Below are 18473 nucleotides of genomic sequence, written 5' to 3'. Positions count from 1 at the left end.
GCCCCTCCTACTTGGAAGCTCAGAAACTGTACGCATCAGTAGGGACAAACACCAAGGAATTTTTTAAACATGCTTTGCTAATTCAAGCCTACTTATCTACCTCTAATTGGTATTATTATTTGTATAGCATAGGAAGAATTCTGAAGCTACAGAACACAAAAATACATAGATAAATAAAGACAATGACAGAAAAAAACCAGAATTCATTAGTTGAGTATGCCAAATGCAGGATGGCAATTAATAGAGGAGAAAAAACCCAAAACAAAGATACTTATATTAAAACCAAAACTTAGCAAGTTGAATACATAATGTCACATAAAAAGATTAAAATTATAGAAGACATCAACCTTTGCCTGATGTTGAATAGTAAATGCTGCCAGGACACCACTAGGGAGTTCACAAAGGTGACCAATGTGCATAGTCAAAGCATGAAGCTCTTCCACCAATACTGACGGTAACTGCGCTTCTAGCTCTTCATACGGATGCAGCATTCCATCATTTTCCACTTTAGGGGGTTCCAGATACCTCAATATACACAAAAATACACACAATCAGAAAACAGGTAAGAAGAAGCTACACAAAGCTTGGTACAAAGCTACACAAAGTTAGTAAATTGTGTGCAAATCTCACCTGAAGATGAAAACTTTCACATAATGCAAAAACTTAATACACTGATGCCTGATGCTCTCTGCTTCAGAGTGCAAGTTTGCAGCTTGACCTGAAGTAAAAGAGACCAATAATTTAAAGTAGATGTGACCAACCCATGGCTTGTCTAACAATTGCATTCTCCATAGTAATTAAACCAGGCCACTTGAAAGCCACTCTGTTTTCTGAGGACAACTTGTGAGGTGGCTGGTGGCAAACACCCACTTCTAAATGTCATCTTACCAGAAGTTTCATTCTTTATCTTACCATCTCAGGCACATATCCAGATACAGAGAGAAAAGGTGGCCCTCAGGAAAGATGACAGATGCAAGCACTCAATGCTAGAAAAATAATTCAGCCCTACTACTCTGCTCCCTGACTGCTTCCAAGACACCTTCAGTGAAGATGTATAAAATAATTTATCAGCACCTTTTCCTCTTGTGGGACTTAAATAGGTAGATTTATTTGGAAATATGCTTTGCAGCTTCTCTTCCTAGGAAACATCGTATTGTTGCACAGTGCCTTCAGGTGTGTAATACTAAAAGCCATCCATTCACAATCCTGCCTTTCACTTGCAGCTCTGCATCTTTTCAGCCAGTTTTTGCAGCTATGTGTCTCCTTTCCTGTGTTCTCTGAAGCTGTCGCTCTCATGGCATTACCATCCTCACCTTGCACCTGCAAGCTCAAACACCATCACTACAGCAGAGTCAGGGAAGGTTTGGGTTAGATAGAAAAAGGTTCTTCACCCAGAGAGTGGCTGGGCACTGGAACAGGTTCCCCAGGGAAGCAGTCACAGCACCACGACTGACAGAGTTCAAGAAGTGTTTGGACAGTACTCTCGGGCACGTGGTGTGACTCTTGGGACTGGTCCTGTGCAAGGCTAAGGGCTGGACTTGGTCCTTATGGGTCCCTTCCAACTCAGCATATTCTGTGATTCTGTGATTCACTAGAAGCCAATGCCACTGGTGTGAGAATCATTCCTTATTTATTCCCACACCTTGCCTTGTAGCTTTCAGCTTTTATTAGAGAAAGATGAAATTTAGTGCATAACAAAGCAAATAGGGAAAAAAGAACTATAGAACAGTTCTTTGGTGTCCAGCTACCATATAAAAGTTCAAATGTAATTTAAAACAGGCTATTTCCACATATGTATTAAATGTCAACATAATTAGAGTTTTAAGGTACAATCAACAACAGCATATGAAAGAAGCTTGATAATTTCACAAAAATTATTTAAATGGTAGAAAATTACAATATCAAAACAAAATAACGTGTAAAAATATTCATTCATAGAACACTAGCACTTCATTTGTAATGAGAAGATACTACAAACATTTTATTTCTGAGTAATTACTGAACTTCTCAACTTGCTAAGTAATTCAGCCCTCAAACTTACAATAAGCCCAAGGCTGCAATAATCCTTCAGAAACATACTGCTTCTCATGCTTCAGTATTTAATTGAAACAAAGAATGTTGTAGTGATCCCATTTTATTGATCTTGCTGCAAAGATAAATTAAGTTTGTAAATAACTCTAAACAAATATAACTAGTTTAAATGTAAGCCAAGGGAACACTGAAAAAAATCCCAAACCACTACCTTTGTAACTAAAATAGCTACTGGGATTTTTGATGCAACTTTCCATTCTTAATTAAATGAGTTACCAGTTTTGCAAAATTCTACCTTAGGGGTGACACCTTAGCTCAAGTCACATTAATGCAACATTCCCACAAAGGTCAGTAAGGATTGCCCTGAGATATACCATACAGGCAGATCTGGTTACAAACTGACTCCCAACATTTCCACTACCTATTTTGATACTACTGTATCTCACTATATTTCTACCCTTACTGCAGATTTATGCTGGTTATCTGCTGTTCTGCAGCACACTCCAAAAGTCCTCAGTCAAGAGTCAAAGCACAAGTGTGATCTGTGAGAATATACTTCTGTAATTAAAACATTGTCAGATACATATCCCAGTCAAATTAAATGTGTAAAACTTACCAAAATCAGAGGAACTCATTTGTACTAGGTTTTCCAGTCTCCATATCTGTTGCCTAATTAAAGGAATACAACAGTTTATAGCATTTATATAAGTAAAAGTTCTTTAACTACACTTTAGTAAGGTCTAAATAGAACCGAGAAAGGTGAGAGGTGTTTCCTGCTTTGTAGTTCTGAAAAAGCATCAGAAATGTAACTTGGGAAAGACTTAGTGGTAGGCAAAAGACACATCCAAGTGTGAAGGGATGACACTGATAGAATTTTTGCTTGTTTTTAAAACACTGAACACAGTAACAACCAAATACGGCAATAACTGGCCAAATATTGGGGGAGGGAAAAACCAGCCATACACACCATAAAACCCCAAAAGCCATTCCCTGCAAGTGATCTTTCCACAAGCATAACAACTTTACATCTGACCATGGAATAAGCCTGAAAGTTAGTCCTTATGGCATACACTCAGTATACACTAAATTAATTCACTTTGTGAATGTGCTCCAGTAAATTCTGTCACCAGCTTTTCCCGCTTAGGGTGGTAAGCTGCTGAACTCCAGCACAAGAGATAAACAGCAATAAATACAGTAGAGTAAATAGAGAAAGTGTCTCTAGAAAAGTTAAAGCTCAGTTCAGTTTTGGAGAGGAAAGAGAATATTTTTAAAGAAGCTAACTGCCACTGCAAATGAAAATTTTAAAAAAGGTGTAACATAGGTAAATACTTGGCCGTATTCTGCAACAACTGCTATTTGCAAGTGGTCTTCAAATACAGCCTCCACAGAGATAATGCCGCACTAAACTGAATATATGAAAAGCACAACTGTGTCAGACAGACTTTTGAAAGAAAATGTTGCATAAATTGAGGAGGGGGCTCTCTGCCTCATTTCTTACCCAGTCAAAGCAACAACTACTGAAGGATTCTAAAACAGGATACTTGGATCCAACATAGATCAAGTGTTCTTACAGAAAAAACCCTGAAAACTAGGAGGCACCTAACAGATCCAAAAATCCAAATTGCAACCTGCATATTAAAGGACAAACACTAAAACTATCTCTCTTAGTTCTTTCTCATTGGATAAAATCACGTCAGCTAGCCAAGATTAGATTATCTTCAGCCCTTTAAACGGGTTGCGGAGCTTTTTGGTCTGTTTTGAAATCAAAGTTGAATTTCTGCTTGGATTTTCAAGTATTTCAACCATGTAAAAAGGAGGAAGTCTGAAATAGGAGGACTTTATGAAACACAGCTGTTGAGACTGAAGGTTAGAGAAGGAAAGTGACAAAAAGGAGACATACACACACAAAAGAAAAAAAGACTCCCCAGTGAATTGACAAAAGACAAAATGCCGTGGGCTAATAAAATAAAAGCACAAACCGGGCATGAGAAGCATAACGTAAGTACCATCATTTAAATAAATAATTTTAATTTCAATTTGCATTTGTACCTGAAAGATTGATCCTCACAGTTGTTAATCATTAAATAATTTGATTCGCAAATAAATATTCTGAGAGATAAACTGGTACATCTGTTTATTAATCAAAGATATATTGTTTTAATATACTCACTTAAATGATTACATGGCTCTCATTCACTTTGACTCACACTTCTATGAAAATTATGTGATCACGTAATCACATGTATTATTAGTATGCCATTACTGCTTTAACTTGCAGTTCTGCAATATACTATTATTATTTATTACAATATTAAAAACATTAAATTGCAATCTTTAATATTATACTTAGACATTAAAAAAGACTAGGTTTCTGTAAGCATGTATTTAAACAAAGATATTAACTGTACTTCATAAATTGAACTATTTACAGCCAGCTTATCCTCAAGAACTATTGTAACTTACAGCTAACACATACAATTTCTACAGTGGAAAAAAGGAGTTATCCTACTTTCAGTTGTCAACTGGTCTATAAATGAAAGTGTTCCACTTTATGACTAAACAAATGAACTGAGAGAATATCTTTCCAGAGTGACTTGTCACACCAAAAGACAGCTCAGCAACCAAACTTTCAATAGCTGAAAGTTAGCTGAAATCCATTATTCCTACCAGTTCAGTAGGTTTTAAAACATGTACAACTTGAATAACTTAAAACCAACAAACATTATGTCTTATGTTCATCTCTAGTACAATTACAGAACAGTTTACACTACAGAAAAAAAAATTGTTTTAATTCAACAGACCAACTGCATTGCTGTGTCACTGCCCAGTGATTTTATGTTAATGAACAGTCAAAAAATTAGACTTAATGCTGAAATTTTTAACTAAGTTAAAGTTAAATCTTCATTATCAGTTTGTTTTCAGGTTGTGGGTTTTTGGGTTTTTTTTAAATATCTTAAAGTCAAAGCTTGCATCAAGCAAAACTAAATAACACTGGTTTTAATACACTTCCTGCCATCTATGCTATCATGTTTCAATAAGCCAGACCCTATTAATCATGTTTCACATCATGCCCTTGGTCAAACCTTAAAGGCATGGCAGAATCCACTACAATGAAAGGAATGATGGAATACATCACATATATTTGTGGAATCATACAAAAGCTTCTCTCCCATCCGCTCTCTGTATGTGCTGTACATTCTGAGGATTATCAGTAGCAAAGAGGATTATCAGTGATCTGTGTATTTGCATTGACCAGATTAAGCATCTACATTGAATTAGTCAAACACTGAGTAACTGTATCCGAAGAGATTGCTGAAGCTATCCTAATCCAAACAATTAAAGAAAGTGCTGCATCCAGCATTTATAGTATTTGATTTTTAACCTCCACTTTCCTTTATGCACAAAAAGGGACTAAAAATCTTCAAAAGACAACTTCTATTATATGGGTAGCACAACCTCATTCAAGGAAATCTCACAGTTTGTTCATATATTCTGAAGCCAGAGCCTTCTAAATTAACCCCAATACTCTCTTGTAATAACTATAGTTACCAATTCTTTATCTAGTGATGGCTAAGATATGTATCGCACTACTGAGAAACTTATTATTAAGTCACATAATATTAAAAATCAGTGACACAATGTACTTCTTCCTGCAATCCCATCTCTGCCTTATCCATCACTTACTGGAGCATTAAACAGACAGCATAATCTTTTTTAGATGCATTGCATAGCCCAGTCTTTTATGTTATTACTATCAAAAAAATGAAAAGTTTGTTACATCTTTAAGGTGGGTATAACTACAGAAACAGATTAATTGTAAAATACAACATTGTCATACCTAAGTAATCCAAAGAGAAATCCACAGGATTCAACTAACGCCATTTCAGTAACCCACTGAAAGCCAAACATTTCCACTACATCTTCTTCATAGTCATTTGGAGAAGGATCAAGTCTCAGCAAAACCCTGTAAAATAGAGCCAACAATATTCATACATTCCCCAATAATAAACCTATGGAATACAAAACCTACAGCTGGCTTATGTACCACCAATACTTTCTGAACATATCAGCAACATGTATCCTATATATGTCTCAAAAGACAGTTTACATTTTACAGCAATATGATACATAGTATATGACAACACTTAACTTCAAGAGCATGAAAACAGGATATAGTCACAGGTCACAACATATTTTGAAACAAAAATTAACAAGCTACCACCTTGAAGCACCTTCATCCTTACAGAGGGGCCAAGACATAACATGCACACGTCAGTCCTTACAGAGAGGGCTGCTACATAAGATAACACGCTCCACCATAAGTGTATGTTTGGAATCTGTCTCAATGCACACTACATGCCTAATAACTAATGCCAGAACATACATTAGTTCCTTTATATACATTTAATAATAGTTATACAGAAAACTGATAAAAACACAATTTTAGGGAAGTGAACAGATGAGGGTCAAAATATTATCTCATCATTATAACTTAAATAACACTAGGCCATAAACATCCTTCACTCTGGCTAAAAAAAAAAACAACTGAGTAAAATGGTAATTCTGATATTATTTAAAGTGTAGAAAATCAGACACCTGTATTGTTAAAACATTACTAATTGCACAAATAGAAAAATATTTCATTAATGTCCTTTAAAAAAAAATCACAGCAAGCTGTATAATAATAATATCAAAGTAAATTATTTCAGAATTTTCCCATGGCCCTTCATAAAATACTACCATAGAGACAAAGCTCAATTCACCAATATGCAAGAAATATTTCTATTCTAAAAACTAAAAAAATATATACTAGCCAAGCACTTAGTTTTTATTACATTACACACCAAATTAATATTCTGCTTGAACTATGCACTATTACCAATTTAGTTCTCAGAAGCAGAAAGAGTATCTGCTAAATAATGGCTTAATCTCCCATAACACCTTAGTTCACTTGGTAACTTCTTAAACACTGGATTGTTTTGAAGTCTTTAGCAATTAAATCCAGCTATTCGTGTTCTAAGTAATGAAGACAAAAGAGTCCCTCACATATAGGCTTTTCCAAGACTTTACAATCCAGGTAGACAATGGAAATACACAACAGGAGAACAATATCATCACAACTAGTTACTGGGAAACCTGCCTACATACAAGCTTCTGAGGGAGTTTTAATGACAGAAACTATTTCAGTGAAATGTTTCTTTGTCACTGTGGAATCCACTACTGATATGTTCATGCAGACACAGGCTCCCTCAGCACTCTACCTGACATCGATTTGAATGAAGGCACTACGATCCAACCAAAATATATCATAAATAAGGCAGGGAATGGGGGAGGTGCAGTGGAACCCCCTCTAAGGCTTTACAGAAAAGGCTGTGGAAGTGAAGGTTATAAACAAAATAACACATAATATGAGAGTTGGCAGGAAGGCAGACAGAAAGATTCGGCTTTTGCAGGAAAAACAAGACAACCCCTGTAGGATGAGCAAATGGCACAGAAAACTAAGCTGGATCACAGACAGTAAAGCAGATAACTAAACCAAAGTAACATTTTAAAATACCACAGAAAATACTTACCTGCCGAGCATGCAAATTCTGAACCTTAAATCAAGAATGCAGGCAAAGGTAAAGCTTTGAGAAAGATGGTCTTAAAGCTACAAAGGACAGTCCCAGCAATCTGGGGCAGCTGGGCAGAGCAGGTTTGTTTCTGTGGTGTGGAAAAGAGAGAAAGGGCCAGCATTTAATAGAGCATATGACTGGGAAAAGCAGTGCTGAAGCCCCTTCAGAGATTTAAGTGATCTCAGATGCTGTTGTCCAACAGGCCAGTTTTGAAGTATCCTAACAGGCTTGTAAACATATCTTTTTCAATATCTTAAAAGCAAGTTCACAAAGCTAGGAATTGGACCTAGAACACCGTTCAAAGCTGTTTATCAACACAACTGCCCTTCCCACTTTGGTATACCACCAAGTTGATCTCAGGACCATAAGAGCTGAAGAACAAACTGATCTGGAAACTTGTCAGCGTTCAGAGGCACCAAATATGAGTGGAAAGAACATCTTAAAGGGTTCTTATATTTGTAATTAAAAAAAATCTCATACCTCTTAAGAGACCCATTTGCTAAATAAGACTCCGCAGAGAAGCTTCTCCCTCCATTTTGGTTGTCAAAAGCACAAGAAAAACAAGGTGGCTTCTCATTCTCCACTTCCATTGCCATATCCAAGCTCTCAGTAAGAAATGAGGGTGTGGACAAAGCCTCAAATTCGTCCTCCATTGCTTCCACCTGACCCAGAAAATAAACAGATGTTAAAATACCCATAGTGTTTCTTCAAATAAATTTCTCATTGTTACAACTCTGCATAATCCTTCAGCTCAAGTGAGGACACAGATCCGATTAATTGTAACATAAGACTAAAAGCTGAGAGCACCAAGGCAGGCAATCATGGTTTCATACTGTGCCTCAAAATTCTGCCGCTTTGTGCAACTTCATCTTCCTCCGTCACAACCTGTTAAAGAACTCAAATCAGTAACTAAAAAAAACCCTGAACAGATTAATTTCCTTCTGGTTTAGCTATCTAAATTAACTAGCCACAAGGTTAGACTAGCAGTAGGGCAAAATATGGGGCAAAAAATGCAGGAATGCATTACAAGGCATGGGTGAGCTATTTTGAGCAACACTTCATTTTATGACCAGAGTAGCTATGCTATGAAAATACATCATGCATTACAGGTTCCCAGTTGCCCATAACTTTAAGGCAACATTACAGATTAAGCTCCTTCTAGGAAGCAGTAAATACACCCCATATGACAATTACAGAACTCTGAAATAGTAAAGTTTTAAAGCTCAAAAAATTACTGTACAGCTGATTCTCACATAGTTAGAAATTCTTCTTAAAAAAAAGTCTAATTACCTAGGAATCTGAAAAAAAAGAAACAAAACCAAAGAAGGATTATCATGTCCAAAAGAATTTCACTGTATAGTTAGTTAGTGTATTCATATACAACATATCAAAAGAGCCGAACCAGGTAACAAGTGTCACAGAGTTCCACAAAAATATGCAAACAATTTAACTAAGACCCTAAATGAAGTTTTCAATTTCATTGCTGGCAGATTTTGTTACAGTTCTTGCAGAAACTAGTTTACACCATGGCTAGAAGTGGGTAGTACAGGCTTGACTGAAAAATAAGCTCAAGGAAAAAAAAAAAAAAGAAAACAGTTTCTGTTCTACTTTCTCCCATCCATTCACATCTCTGCAGAGCAGCAAGAAGGGAAAGAACGACTTCAGTGCTCCAGTTTACAGCAGGTCCCTACGTACGGGTGTTGGCAGAGCTGGCGAGGCAGCTGAAGGGAATGTCCTCAACCACATGAATTTCTAAGGAAAGCCTGTTCAATTTGGGGTAACGAAACTGCCCCGGACGACAGAAAACACTGGGAGAAAAGGTACAAAAAGGGCAGCTCTTCCCGGCCGCAACTCCCATCAGCTCTGTACTTGTCTATGACACCCCTGATCCCGCGGAACCAAATGACTTTAAGCACCGCAACTTTCTTGGTCACCCATGCAGGAGAAACCTCTCAGGGGGCTGCAACGCGCGGGCAGAAGTTGCAAACCGGCAAGGGAGCCGCCAAGAGGAGGAGCATCCCAGCCGCCAAGGGAGCCGCCGGCGGGCAGCACAGGGGTCTCGGGCGGCGCCGCGGCCGTACTGCGTGGGGGCCGCCGAGCCCCGTCCGCGCCCGCCGCTCCGTCCGTCCGCCCACCTGTCACGCGGGCACTGCGCATGCGCCGCGCGCCGATTGGCCGCCGGTCGCTCCTCCTCCCGCGGCGGCCGCTCCTGCTCCTCCTCCTACTACTGCTCCTCCTCCTGGTCCTGTTCCTCCTCCTCCCTCCCGCGCGGTCTCTTCCTCTACCCGTTTCACGTCGCCTGCTCTGCTCCGCCCACCCCGGGGCGGTTCGCCGCGTGCGGCGCCGGCTGCTCCTCCCGGTGTCACCAAGCCGCCTTGGTTTCCCTGCTTCCGTGGCCGTCCCTTGCCCGGCCACCCACCACAAGTGGTGTCTGACCACCTCTCGCCTGAACACCACCGTCTTGCCACAGCTACTTAGTGCCCACATCAGATGTAGCTTCCTTTGTACTCACAGAATCATGGAATCAAGATGATTTGGGTTGGAAGAGACCTTACAGTTCCAACCCCCCTGCCATGGGCAGGGACACCTTCCACTAGATCAGATTGCTCAGAGCCCCATCCAGCCTGGTCTTGAACAGCTCCAGGGATGGGGCATCCACAAGTTCCTTAGGCAACCTGTTCCAGTGTCCCACCACCCTTACAGAATTTTTTTTTGTAATATCTAATTTAAATTTACTCTCTTTCAATTTGAACCCATTCCCCCTTGGCCTGGCACTACATGCTCTTGTAAGTAGTCTTGCCTCATATTTCCTATAAGTTCCCTTGTACTCCAATTGTTCACTACCTTTCTCTGGTTTCTTTCTTGTCCAGCCTTTAAATAACTTCATTTTCCTTCTTCTCTTAGGCCTTCTCAGTTCACTCATCTCCATGCTCCCTCACAGAGATGGGCAAAAGGTCCCTCTGGTCTTTTCTGATGCCCTATAGACCCAGATCCAACCTTCCCTTGTCTGCCAGGTAATGCCCAACAACTCCAATCACAAGAAATTCTCATCAAGTACTGTTTAGTGCATTTGAAATTCAAGCTGGGTAGCACTCCTATCATTTACTAAAGCACCTTCATTGGGTATGTCAGTCACCATAGATTAGGGTGACTGAATAGGTGTAGGGTGAAAGTCCTAACACCTGTGCCTAGCATAACATAGCTTAAAACGCATACTATACAGCCAGTGGTTTCTGGTCTTTTTAAAAAATATTATATTATTTTGGATTGCTGTGGTTTGATTTCATTTCAAAATGAATGCTCTTCCACTTTTGCCTAGCTTTCGGGTGCAAGCTAACAGCAGTGCACGGAACTTGCTTCTAGTAAGAAAGTTGCTATAAAAAGTTTTGTTGTTGCTGCTACATCTTGCTGTGAAAACTCTGGTATGATTCAAAATGCTTCGTTTGCTTCAGCGTCTGTAAGAATCTCTCATTTCCTTCTTTAAATTCCTCTCTAATTAAAAAAACAGTACATCATGGTTAAATAAAACTGTACCCAGGATAACCCTGATTTCCATATGCAGATTTATCTGCACTGACAGCCCCCTCTCCCTCTCTTAGTCTTTCTGTTTCCTCTCTCTCCCTCTCTCTCCCTCTTTCTCTTCCCCTCTCTTTCTCTCCCTGTCTTTTTGTCTCTCTTTATGTCTATTGCATTATGCCTGAATAATTTTCACTCTTTTTTTTTCCTCCCCTCTTGCACGCACATGCTAAAATAACTAGACAAAGATGCAAGGTGGTTGCTGCAGTCCCTGTCTCTAGGAAAGAACCAAGAAAGCTTAGGATTGCAATGCCACCTTTCCTTTTTTTCTTTCTTTTCTTTTTTTTTTTTTCTTCCCCAGCCATGCTCGGTGATTAAACTTCCTCAGGATGGGGAAGAAAAGGAGCTGGAAATGAAATAGGGTTGAGGAAAAATCCCATTGCAGCAGCTGCAGCCAGCGGTGTGTGCTGCCAGATGTGTGAAGGTTCCTGGGGTCCTTGTCACTAAAAGGCAGTATTCAAATATTTGGAGACAAAAGCTGCATCCTCAGTGATCATTTTCTTTATTTAACATGGCAGCAGGCATCGTGTGGGAAAAAATCAACACACTGGATGTTGAATTGGACTTTTCTCCTTCCTGGGATGAAAGGATGTTATCTATCCCGTGCCAAGAGGGAACTGAGGTAAGAGAGCTGATCCAGCTCCTGTTTTTTCATAGTATATTTCCTAAGCATCTTCTCTGAAACAGCCTATATATATACATGTGTGTGTGTGTGTGTATATATATGTTTGTATATTTGTTTATTTGGTTTCAAGGCAGTGAGTGGTAATGCTTTTTTTTTTCCTACCTTCACATCAACCCAGAGAAAGTTAATTCACAATATATATTCAGAGCCTGCTCGGAAGGGTCATTTTGTGGTGTTTTTTTCTGAATACGTTTTTGTTTCAGAGAAGACTTCAGCAGTGACATCATGGTTGACTGCCGATATTAAAACCGATTTTCAAAGTCTTTGGAAAAAAAAAAAAAGCCAGTAACTTCGTGATAAGAAATTGTGCAGGAGATTCATGTGCTCTATTTTTTGGTTGCACTCTAAATATCGGAAGTCTTATTAAAGCGATAGTGAGAATTTTTTTTATTATTATTATTTCTAGCACAGAAGCGATGAATGCTGCATAATTAAGTACAGTATTTAATTTGGCTGTTGTGAAGCAAAAGAATAAGGTAATAATTTTTATTGTACTAATCAGACTCAAGATGTTCTCTGCGTTAATTGGGTTAAAAAAATTGCAGTACTTATTAGAAATTCTAATTTCACAATGCAGCACTGACAATAAGCTCAGCCAGTGAATTATTCACATCTTTAATTTGCTCTCTTAATGACAGTGTTCTGTAATCAGAGTGCAGAGACTGCTTCCTATGCATTATGTATGATGTTCAGGACTTAAATGCAGGACATTATGAAGCCTCTCAGTGGCTCAGTAATTAGTTTTCCACAAGACAGGGTTTAGATATTCACAGATAAAAGTCTACAGCTGAGATAATGTTAAGGTGGTGACTCATGCTAACAAAAGCAGGGAAGTTCAAATTTAATGCTGAAACTGCTCTCCATTTTCCCTCGTTGTGCATAGGTGCAGGGGGAGGGGAAGAAAGTCTTCAAAACTAGCCCGCCATGGTGAGTACGCTGCAGACACCCCAAGGGGCAAACCGGGGGCTCATTTCACTTTCGGACCGTGGTTTTTTGGCACCTTTACTGATTAGAGGGTGGAGGTGGTGTTGCGTTTTGTGCCTCTTTGTAAAGCTTGTGAAAAGGGCAATATGTACACATTATCAGAGAGCAATCACGTATAGGTGAGATGTATTTTAAAGGATTTTATTTGAAGCACAGATGTTTGTAACTTTGTCAAATTACGATGCTTTGAGTGGGAGCTACTTTGTTATCTGCAGAAACTTTGAGAACACCTGATACTCGCTATATTGCTGTTGTATCTATTTCAAGTGTCATGGTCTTTATACATTTTGAAAACGTTTCTTTTCCTAATAGTTTAGTTCTCACTATCCAAAAGGTGAATCATGATGCAGGTTTGTTCTACTTTCCTTGGATCATTTACCTGGTGTTAAGTGATTTAAATGTAGGAAATATGCATGGCTATATAACTTTCCTACTTCTATATGCTACTTAGTATAGAATAAAAAGCAAGAATATTGAAATGAAGTTGGAAAATATTAATTTTTCCATACTTAGTTGCTAATTAGGCTGTCAACTGTACACTTGTCCTGTGTTCTTACATTATAGCAATCATATATACTTTTACTGGAAACAAAATAGTTGACTAGAGAAGGTCCTTTACTTACTTTGTGTTAACTCTCCAAAGACTTGTGCCATTTTTACAGGATTTTGATTCTAATAATTAAAGTCGATCTGCCAATAAAAAGTTTTAGGTTTAAATTAAAAACAAACAAGCAAACCCACCCCCCCCCAAAAAAAAACCAAACAAACAAACTAATGATCCCAACTCAATAGTAAGCTAGAGATAGGGGATCAAAAATTTGGAGTACATCTAGATTTTTATAGCAAAGTATTGTAAAGCTAATTCCTTTAAAAATTTCCACCAGACTCTACATCTGGAATTCGGTGTTATTAGTAGCTGTTGCTAGTGTTGTCTGGCCTCAAGGCCATGGGACAAATTACTAAGTAATTCCTCTCAGGAAGCAAAATGCTATATCCTGTGGCTAGATTAGACATTGGTTATGTATAGTCCAGCCCTGGAAGTAACTAGCATTAAACTGTTGAATAAAGAAGCTGCAGATTGGATCAATGTAGCTAAGTGATCCATAGATTGCATAAGAATCCAAGTGGTTGTGTACATGAAAAAAATTGGTTGGGTCTTTTCCAGAATACGACTTTCTTTCCAAGTCAAGATCCCACAGCAAATGGTACTGTCATGTGGTATCACTACATAGCTACATTTCTTTGGTCACTTCAGCATAGAATCACACACTTAAAAATTACTCCACAAAGGTGTCATACCCACTCCCTCACTCTTCCTTCTAAGCCAGGATGAATCGAAGCTGCCTTTTTAAATGAGCGCTTGCCTATCTGCCTAAAGATTTGTTATGATTACTTACCTAAGTTATCTATTCCAGCATTTCACTGGTCTTCCCATTAGTTTTTTGTGCTTTCTGCTCTTAAACTTAGCTTGCTACAAGTAAATTACTTGAACCTATTAGGTTTTGCTAGTTAGTTGGTGGTACACGGATTTTATTTTCATCTTTGCACCACACTCTTATGTATTTGAGATTCTTAGTCATGTTTTCACCGTGTTCTTCTCTTAAACAATCCCTGTTTGTTATTTTCTGCTTTATAGAAAAAAAATTTCTTGTACTTCATTAATTCTTGTTGCTGTCCCCTGGCCTTTCTACTTTCTTGAAATGCAGTGCTCTGGACTTAGGTGTGATATTCCAACTGCCATATAATTTCTGTATTTTCACTTTATGAAAGGTGGTTTGTCACTTTGTTAGAAAATCTTGTTTCCTTAAGAAAATATGATGTTTCCTTAACAATATGATGTGCACATTGTGAGTGCAATGACGTCTGTTAACCCAGGATACATTCTAGTACAGTTTGAAAAGATGCAACATGTGTTTAAATAGGTTTTTAATTAAAAGGTTTATGCTCCTAGCGGGAGTCTTCATGGATATTGTTTCCAATAGCCTTATCTCTCACGGTAAGTACCTGTGACTAACCTGATTAATGTCTGAATGTGAGCCATCATACTGTGCAGCAGTATGTTTTAGATTACAAAATAAATTTTAGAAAATTAGCCCATTCTAACTAGCCTAGAAGATTGACTCTGCTTCTGAGCTATGGATCTAGAAAAGAGCCAATTGGTGTCTACCTAATCTGTTAAAGTGGAGGTCCATTAGTTTTTAGCTCTGAGAAAGGAAGGGCCCAATATCTTTCCTGTGTCAGAGGAAGGCAGTTCATACCATCCTTGAGTTGTCATGGCATGGGAGGAGAACACTTCTGAAGTCAAAATAAAAAATGTGTCTGAAGAGTTAAAGATGACTGGCAATGTTTCCAGGGGATCGGGATTAATATAATGTTTTAAAAAAGACATAGTGGCTACTGAGGAAAATTTTAGGACCTTTGCATGGTTAAAGAGACATCTAGTTCATATATTTGAAATGTAACCCTTTCACTGTCTTCTTACTGGCATGTAACTTCTCTGGTATAGGAACATTGCAAGTTTTTTTGAATGTTCTCAGTCATATTTCTTTATTTGTTCATATATGAAAAAGCCAGCAAAATAGTTTTAACTCAGTGCAATTGTTAGTGATATCTCTAACAAAAAGTTTAGAAAAATCCGTCCATAGTATATTTCTAGGAGCTGTATTTTGTGGTTTTGTTTATATTGTTCCAGGTTCAAGTGCCATTATAAATATGAGGTTCTGAAGTGGTATGTTAAGTATTTTCAAATGTATTCTCTTAATCTAGCCTAGTAATGCAATCCTTTCATATGCATAATTTGCATGAAAACCAGTGGGAACTACATTATAGAAGGAATAATAGATACATATGACAAGATGCCTCCCTTTTGAGTCATTGTTTAAGTTGGTTGACAAAGAATAAAGTTAACCAACATAAGCAGATATTGAGAGTGGAAAGAGAGTTTCTGATAATATTTTTAATTCCAAATTTATCTGTTTCCCCATTGAAAGATATATGCCGGTGGAATGACAGTAGTCAGAATATCTGATCGAAATCTCAAATGAATTTACATTCACTAATACTTTCCAGGAAATATTTTGTAAGTTGATATATGCATTCTAGTCAGTAAAATTCCATATAATTGACTCAATATTATGAATTCCAATTTATATATAAACCTATGTATATATTATGTAAAGTAGATGATAGTGATAAATATTCATACTATAAACCAGTTTGGGCTTTTTTTGCAAAGTCAAGCTAGAAATAACATAATGTACTGTATGAGTTCACATACTCAATCTTCTATAAAATGTAAATCCATAAAACTTTGCAGTTCTTATCTGCATCCATAGTAGGCCAGAAAAAATAGTAGCACAAATACTTAATACCTCACAAAAGCATCTTGCTGCTTCCAAGGGTTTTTTCTTCTGTCTCCTCATCTATACATATTTTCCATACCAGCTCTCATCCCAGGAACTACTCATATCCTCATTAAACTCCAGTTTTCATTGCTGACTTGCTAATTTTTCAGCCTTTCTTTTTAAACTTTTCCTCATGCTTTTTTAGAAGCTCAGGAGACTTTTACTATTCCCAAAGCATCCCTCCTTAAAATTCCTTTGTTTTGTTTCTACATGCGTTGACAACAGTTAGGCTATTATCCTTGAAATCTTCATATCACACTATCTTTTTTTCTTTGTTTTCTTGTAGCATCCCATTTCTTGTCTCTTGCAATGTTTAGATTGCAAGAATATTGGTGAAAACACTGTGGGTTTTTATTCTGTGCTTGTAGAGAGGGAAAATAAAGGGCTCTATCTGATAGTAGTGATACAAAAAATGTGTGCAGTTAATAATTTTAACTACCACCCTTCTAATCCCTAGTAACACAGACTTTTAAAGTCTTAGCAACTTCTTTGAAATAGAATTCCATCTAGATTCTGGGAAGTTGACAGGTTAGGCCAGTAGGAAACTGAGGAAGAAGGAGGCTGTGTACAAGTGAAGCAGAACTTATCCTCAGAATATTTCTGTTCAGTGCCTTCTGTTTATTACCTTTGCTTTTCCTATATAATACTTCATAAAAAAGACCATAGATCCAAAAACAATTATTCTGAAAGCTTTTTGTCTCTCAGGTGCATAAATTCTTTCTGGTGTGTGGTACACAGTAGCATTACAGACTCTGTAGGTCCAGCTGAGGGATTGTATCAATCCAACTGTAGACTGAGGGATTTTTTGCCAGCAGGAATAGCTTTAGCTGAGAGTGATCGTGGTGCAGCAGAAAGATGGTTTTAAAAGGAGACATTCTAAAGCTGTGATGTGGTGTGAGGGATTGAAAAAAAAAAAAGTTGTTAAAGTTATTACTGGCTTGAAACAACTCTGTATGTGGGTGGAGGGGGCAGATCAGATCCTGCCAATGTGGAATTGTGCTCTCCCTCCCCCCATAGCCTGCCTCCTTGACAGCCTTTAGTGCAGCTGTCTGTCACTGACACCCCGAGAACACTGCCCCACAGCACATTCCCTGCAGCCCCTAACCCAGCCCCAGAATGGTTGGCAGACCCAAAGCCCCACCTGGGAGGAGCAGGCTCCACGTGGTTTTCAGCCCTACAGTTCTTGGACTTGTGGTAGCTGGATCTGTACTGGATCTAAGGCAGTAGCTATAATTCTCTCTCCCTCCTTCTCTCTTCTTCCCTTTATCTCCTTCTTCCCCTTCTCTGAATTTACTCTTCTTGATATTTGTGTAACTTAAACCTGGATGGCTTAGAATTTGCTAAGTCAATGCTTTGTGGAAATCCTTTGCGTTGACTGAATGGCAAGGAGATCCATGAAGGGTTTCTGGACAAGGCAGGATGTAGTCATGTGAGTGAAATAAACAGGACTCAAAAGCTATGAGCTTTTGAGCATAAATGTGTACAGGCTTCAGAATCTAGGCCAGGCTGGAAGAAGACTATAGAGAATAGGTAACATCAGGGAGGAGTTTGTTCAAAGAGTGAAGGGGGAAAAGATACTGCAGAGTCCTGAAAAAGACAGTACTTTAAACATGTTGCAATAAACACATATTCTGCATGTGGGAGGTTGGGCTTCTGTCTATCCCACAGTGTACTGTGTTGGTAGTATCAAATGTGAAGGTATACTTGGGGAAGTGGAAAGTGCAACTAAGCAGTCCAACATGAAGCTTAGTACGAACCTCTGGCTAAATCATATCACAAATTTTTCAGTGCAGAATTTTTAAAACAAGAATATTTTCTTTATCATCACTACATGGATTTGTAGTTGACAGTATTTGAATGAAGGCAGTTAATTTGAAAAGAATGTAGTTCTTTGAGGCCAGCTATCACTCTCCAACTTGCACTATCTAATGCTGGGACACTAGGCTGGGCTACTGCTTCACTAATCAGCAAACTCTTTCTCCTAACTTGTCCAGAGACTGTAAGTTTGGAAAGCATATCAATGTCCTGTGTGGATATGAATGTGGGCATCTGTGTAATAGAAAAGGAAATCTTCCTACTTTTTACAGAATTTAAAGTTCAAATTCTTTGGACTATATGATTTTTAATGCAGGTTTTCTCTCTTAGTATGTCATTAAAACGCACCAGTGACATCTTATT

At 38.2% G+C, this 18473-nt stretch overlaps 1 protein-coding gene and 1 long non-coding RNA gene across 3 annotated transcripts in view; one reads left to right on the top strand and one right to left on the bottom strand.

Moving 5' to 3' along the window:
• MMS22L (MMS22 like, DNA repair protein) overlaps window positions 1–9602 on the bottom strand; it is a 98478-nt gene extending 88876 nt beyond the window's left edge. The window contains exons 1-6 of the mRNA XM_008932011.3: window positions 9529–9602; window positions 8127–8308; window positions 5870–5995; window positions 2648–2700; window positions 631–718; window positions 348–525 (exon numbers count right to left, since the gene is read on the bottom strand). Coding sequence (XP_008930259.3) covers window positions 348–525; window positions 631–718; window positions 2648–2700; window positions 5870–5995; window positions 8127–8299 — 618 coding nt within the window. The 5' untranslated portion in view covers window positions 8300–8308; window positions 9529–9602. The remainder of the gene's footprint in view (window positions 1–347; window positions 526–630; window positions 719–2647; window positions 2701–5869; window positions 5996–8126; window positions 8309–9528) is intronic.
• A 2138-nt stretch (window positions 9603–11740) lies between these two features.
• The window catches only part of LOC108640652, a 33973-nt gene continuing 27240 nt past the window's right edge, over window positions 11741–18473 (top strand). The window contains exons 1-3 of one of the 2 annotated variants that reach the window (XR_001921336.1): window positions 11826–11844; window positions 12314–12383; window positions 12791–12834. This is a non-coding gene — a long non-coding RNA (uncharacterized LOC108640652). Of the gene's footprint in view, window positions 11845–12313; window positions 12384–12790; window positions 12835–18473 lie in introns of both variants that reach the window. The other variant, XR_001921337.1, reaches the window with a different exon arrangement.

This window comes from Manacus vitellinus, unplaced genomic scaffold (genome assembly GCF_001715985.3).
Source record: "Manacus vitellinus isolate BGI_N305 unplaced genomic scaffold, ASM171598v3 scaffold_4_pilon, whole genome shotgun sequence".
NCBI classification, from domain to species: Eukaryota; Metazoa; Chordata; class Aves; order Passeriformes; family Pipridae; genus Manacus; species Manacus vitellinus.
This window is presented reverse-complemented; position numbering and strand designations above follow the sequence as displayed.